Source organism: Lycorma delicatula, chromosome 6 (genome assembly GCF_047948215.1).
Source record: "Lycorma delicatula isolate Av1 chromosome 6, ASM4794821v1, whole genome shotgun sequence".
NCBI lineage: Eukaryota > Metazoa > Arthropoda > Insecta > Hemiptera > Fulgoridae > Lycorma > Lycorma delicatula.
Genome location: NC_134460.1, coordinates 69,990,663 through 69,996,662, shown reverse-complemented (window position 1 = coordinate 69,996,662; position 6,000 = coordinate 69,990,663). Strand labels below are relative to the sequence as shown.

Here is a 6,000-nt window from a genome sequence, read left to right as displayed (position 1 = left end):
TTTAGTAAACCAAGGTTTATTATGGGTCCTGATTATTAGGTTAAAGAATAACTATATGGACAAAGTTACTACAGTTTAATTCGTTATCAATTAATTAAGAAAACATTTAGCTATTTTTTTTGTGAAGTTTTGGGCTTTCTTTAGTGATGCATGTATTTCTTAATATTGGTTACAGTATTAAAATAGCATCTGTATGCTGTTTGAAATTTAAAATATTTTTAAACCGTTTTCAAGTACTCAAAATCATATAATTTAAAAAATTTAATTATGTCACCAAAAGATGCATAATTTTTTAACTCTGTATGAAATAGCATTGGCAAACCTGAGTAGGATTTTGATCTGCTAATTGCTTGCCTTACAAAATTTGTTCTGAATAACGTTATTTATTGTCTTAAAATGGCATTCTATGAATGACGTATGTAAGTTATAATAATTTATTACAAGGTTTCTAATCCTTAATGGTTATTTGAAAGTAACATGAATTTCCCTCAATTTTATGTATGGCAGTGGTAGGTCTTTGAAAGTAAAAGGTAAATAAATACATTTTCATAACATAAATTTAAGTGATATTTTTGTTGGGTTAAACGTAAATATGTTTTTTCGCTGTATTATTATATAAGTTCTAGTTTTATATTTAGCGTCATATAACAACTGACTTGTTTCTGTTTTTTGAGGTATTGCCAGGTAACCTACAAATCTAATTTTAGCTGTGATTTTCGAACTATGATTTTGGTTGAGGAAGTTATATTTAAGAGAACAATTTTATTTTCAAAGCAGATATTTAAAGTAATAGTATTTTTAAATAGATTCAATGTACCGTGTAAACATGGTACATAAATTAATATTACATTTTTATTTTGTAGGTTATAACATGAGTAACTCAGGAGCAGATGATATACTAGCTTTATTAAATGTTACATCTGTGGTAGTGCCTTCTGAGACATTGGATAATCAAAATGTTGCTAGCAATGATGATCAATGGCAGAATGTTAATATTAAGGATGAAGTTGTGCAAACAATTCCAATTGTAATTCTTGATGATGGACAGATTGCACTTCAGTGTAATGGTATTATATTTGTTATTGGTTTTAATTAGTTGGTGGATTTGTAGTTTTGTGAAACCCATAAGTAATCGTTTTTAATTTGTTTGAGTGTACTTAATATTTATCTATATTGCCAGCTATAAATCGACTGCAAATACAGTCACAGATTAATGTAGTTTGGTGACAAAGTTTTTAATTGCAAACAATTAAAATTATTACATACAATTATTGACTCAGCTTCAATACATATTATATTAAAATATGTTAATCGGAGGATTACAGGCACGAGATAGAAACCAATATTAAATGTAAACAATGGCCTTATCAACCGGCCAATTTATTGGTTATGGTTAACTAGGCAAGTGAAAGGAGTGTAAGGTTATGTTTGCTGTAATTGTACGAAGTTCAGTTCAAGGAATCTTTGGTTACAGTTTATAAGTGGCATCATGTAGTAGTAATGTTTTTGTGTCTAATGGTTGTGAATTAGATTTAAGTAAATTTTTAGTAATATTGGAAAGTGATGATACTTTTAGAAGCATTGTATGACAATACAGAATGCCATTTTTATTGCTGAATTCATCTTTTGCAAGTTGCATCGTAAATATAAATCACTTGTTCATGCTTTATTAAAAGCTTTTGGTGATCTGTACTACAGTAAAGAATGACCAGGATTTCTTTCTTGACACTGATTCTCACCTCCAGGATAGTGACACTTCTGAAGACAACTTTTGAGGAAAAATGAATGTTTTTTTTCATATATCTGACTTGTAATTGGACATTCTTTAAAATACAAAATCTACTTTTAGTAACAGATCTTAATATGAGGTGAGTCCATAATTGTATGTGATTATCATAGTTAATTTTTTATAGTTTTATAAAATTAGGGTTTTATTGTATTAAGGCATAAACAAAACTTTTAATACACTGTTTTTGCGTGATGTTTTCAATTTCTATCTGACTGTTTGGTCTTTTTAATGAGACCTTTCTTTGGAATAAATGTGAATTTTAGAAGCAGACTGTTCTGTGTACTTTTATTTTTTTTACATTTATCTCATAATATATAGCCTTTTTATAATTATAAATTCTTATATTGTGTATTTAAGAATTCTGAGATAAAAATGTGCTTAAATTTTTAAATGGGATATAGAGTGTTATTTGAAGATTATTAATACATAAAGACTATCTTTGAATTTATTTTTTAAACTATGTTTATTGTTTTTGGTAGTGTGTTTTAACTATATGAAAGAGTTGAATGTACTTTTATGTTGATTATATTTATTGTTTAAATTATAGGTCAGTATTTCTTAATGAGTGGAATCCAAGGGGAAGAAGTAGTAGAACCAGGTTTGTCAAATGCGGCTGTTAATTTGAATTCTTGCGAGCAAATATCCCCCTCTGTGCCAGTTGTTACTGTTGATAATGCTTCTGTGGATACTGCTGAAGAACCTGTTGGCAATACTAGCCTGTCTGATGAGGTAGAGTTAATTAAAATTATCTGGGAAAGGTTTTCTTTAATGTTGGTTTCTAATTAGTTAATAAGTTTTTCTTTAAATTAAATGTTTTCCTTTTTCTTTATCCAGTTTTTATTCAGTGTTGAAGCACCTTCTACTGTCACCTTGACATTTTGTTTTCCTCTGAATCATCCTATTGTTATTTATTGGTTTTGTGTAGTTATTCTGTTTATATTTTAGCCTTATGCTTATATTATTGTTTCAGCCTCTTTTTTAATATTAATAACTATTGAGTCATCCCTCTTAATCATTTACTGCAAAATACCAATTATATTTACTGTCTATCATACTTTGTTCCTATTTTCAGACTAAATTTCCTGTCAATATAATGTTATAAGTAACCTTTCTGTGATGTTCACACAATTTGCTTTTGCTGATTGGCTTTCTTAGCATACAGTATTTTGCTACTGAATTTAAAATGCCACCCCTGATCTTATTCACATATTATTAATGTTTTACAATTCTTTAGCTATTTTTAATAAATTAACTAAAACTAAATTGAATAGATAAATTTAACAATATGGTGTATCTCTGTATTCGTAGTGATCAGTGATTAAAAATTATTTAAAACTTCAAAGCAAAATAAATTTAATAAATATAAAGTTTTCAAAACTCACATTATAACAGTTTTAGTTCCTTTTGCGGTCATTTTTAGTGGCCGGTGGTGCTGTTCTCACTCAGAGGTCAGTTCATGTTAGTGTTGACAGCCTTTTGCTTTGAGTTACATAGATGTTTACTTAGAATCTAGTCAAAAATTTTATTAGATTTGAATTTTATGTCTACTATGTTGTGTTTTTGTTTATAAGATGAATGTTTTTAAAGCAAGGTCCTTTTTGAAATAAAAACAAAACTGAAAAATATGAACAAATTTTATTACTTATGCATAAAAACTACATACATTTAATACTTTTCTACATGGCTGCTTTTAACTTCACATTTGTCATTGTGTTTCACTATCTCCTTCTTTCCCTCTTCACGAAATTCTGTTGCCAGTTACTTAAACCTCACAGTAACACCATTTTTCAGTTTATTGTCATCACACCTTTGTGATGTAAGCTACTGTTTTAGGTGAAGTAAAACAAAATGGTCACTGGAAGCTGTGTCAGGGCTATAGGGTGGATGATTGAATATTTTCCAACAAAACTTTTCCATTTGTGTCATTGTTTGATTTGCTGCAAGTGGCTGGATATTGTCATGCAAACACAAAATCCTACGGGATAGCATTCCACATCATTTGATTTTTATAGCTCCTTTAAGGTTTTTTAATTTTCACAATATTCATCACCGTTTCACAATAATTTTGCAGTCACTAAATTCGACAAACAAGATACCCTTTTAGTTCCAAAAAGCAATAACCATCAGCTTCGTTATTGAATGATCTTGTTTGAAATTTTGGTCTAGGAGATGATTAATGCCACCATTGCATTGATTGCTGCATTGTTTCAATGTTAGAGTTAGAAATTCAGGTTTAGTTTCCTGTAACAATGTGATCAAATAATGCATCACCTTCATTTTCATATTGCTGCATGAATTCACGCACTGTAGAAAAACATTTTTCCTTGTGTGTCTGTTAACATCTTCATCTTCTGGTATGCAGTTTTTATAGCCCAATTATTCAGTCAAAACTTCATATCAAAGATCATGAAAGATCAAAGTCAATTGTGACACAGTAGAGCACTGGCTTTCAGAAATTTTTCATAAGCTCTTCAATCAAATCGTATATCGCTGATAGCAGACCCCTACATTCTTCATCATGAACATTAGTTTGTTCTTCTCAAAATGAACATCATCACTGTTTTACTTTAGCATCACTCATAATATTTGGCCTGTAAACATAACAGATTTGTCTGTGAATTTCATCAACATAATTGTTTTTTGCAATCAAAAATCAGATTACTCCTTGTACTTCACTCTTTGCGGGATCATGAATTGTAGCGCGCATTGTAACGAATAAAAAAACAAAAAGCAAATTAAGCCTCATATTTTAACATCACCCCTTGCATTTTTAATATTAAATTGTGGTAATGTTGACCCTTTTCTGTTTGTTTACAATATCAAATTGGTGTCAGTGTCTGTGGAATTGTAATTCCTCTCAGAGAAGAGGAATAGCAAATGTTTACACTGTTGATATAGAGAGATGTTTGACTAGAACATAGTACAGCTCGGTTTAAAAATTCCAAAGCTATTGTGTTTGTCCTGCTCATAGTTTTTTCTGAGGGCCTCATTTTACTCATGTAAATTGAGTAAAATGTTTTATGGAGTCTTTGTTTGTGTAGGTTGTTGATGATTATTGTTTTACTTTGTTTTTATTAAAGTACACAGGAGTATGTCAGTAAGTATGTTTTATCTGTATATATTGGGTGCTTTGTAGTGTTAAATTCTATGAATCTCTTAGGTGGTGTTGATATGTCAAGAATTCTGTGGAAGAAATGTCTAAAAGTTTAGTTTATGTAAGTAGGTGGTTTGAAATGTTATAGTGAGTGTCTATCTTCATTGGTTTTCTCTATATTTTGAAATAGTATTTTGATTTATAGTTTATTCTAAATATATTTTACATTAAGTGGTATATTTTTCTGAGGATGAAGTCAGAAAAATTTATTTGTTCATTGCACTCACATTCACCTGTAAATTAAATTTTTGCTTGTATTGTATTGATGTATGTTTGTTTACATTGTGTTGATTGCCTTAACACAAGATGGTACCACCGTCATCAGTACATCTACCATGTATTATTTTGTGGGCAAGTTTATAGATTGTGTAAATGTACATTTTTTTTTTGTATGTGTTGTTGATAAATTTCTGTTAAGGATGTTGAAAATAAGTAGCCCTTTACAAGGACCACCTTAGTTTGTGTAATATTTGTTTTGAAATGTAGGCAAATTTTTTTCCTCAGATGCATTCTTGTCTTTTATGTATACTTCTTAACTTTATGTTATGTATACTTCTTAACTTTATGTTATGTATACTTCTTAACTTTATGTTATGTATACTTCTTAACTTTTATGTATATGTCTGGTGATACTATGCTGTTAGTATATAAATGATGGTAATATAAAGTTATGGGGATATTTTTTATATTGTTTATAAGGTCTTTTTTAACTTGGCGTCATTGAGGTTGGGTCAAAATGACCCAGTGTGTTTAAAAATGCAAATATTTTTTTACGTACGTGCGCGATGTTGCCATTCTTCTCAGTAGCTGTGTTCTAAACTAAACCTGAGCCAACGCTGTGTTCTAAACTTGTTTGAAAAGAAATCAGTCGAGCGGTGACCGCGGTGGGAGCTAAACGCGCGCATTTGTCAAAAAGGTAAATATAACCCATCCTCACAATTAACGTAACAATTTCGCGCCTTATTTAAGTATAACTTTTTATTACTGAATTGTTTTTTGGTGTTTAAGTTTTTTCTTATGTTTTTATGTTCATATTTTTTATTTTACTATTTTTCCC

General features: G+C 29.6%; 1 protein-coding gene across 2 annotated transcripts in view; it reads left to right on the top strand.

Annotated features, from left to right (window-relative positions):
* Nucleotides 1-337: 337 nt before the first annotated feature.
* Nucleotides 338-6,000, top strand: part of LOC142327119 (uncharacterized) — a 58,653-nt gene continuing 52,990 nt past the window's right edge. For both annotated transcript variants that reach the window (XM_075369996.1, XM_075369995.1), the window contains exons 1-3: nt 338-530; nt 864-1,067; nt 2,337-2,518. In XM_075369996.1, the coding sequence (XP_075226111.1) occupies nt 497-530; nt 864-1,067; nt 2,337-2,518 (420 nt within the window). In that variant the 5' untranslated portion in view covers nt 338-496. The remainder of the gene's footprint in view (nt 531-863; nt 1,068-2,336; nt 2,519-6,000) is intronic.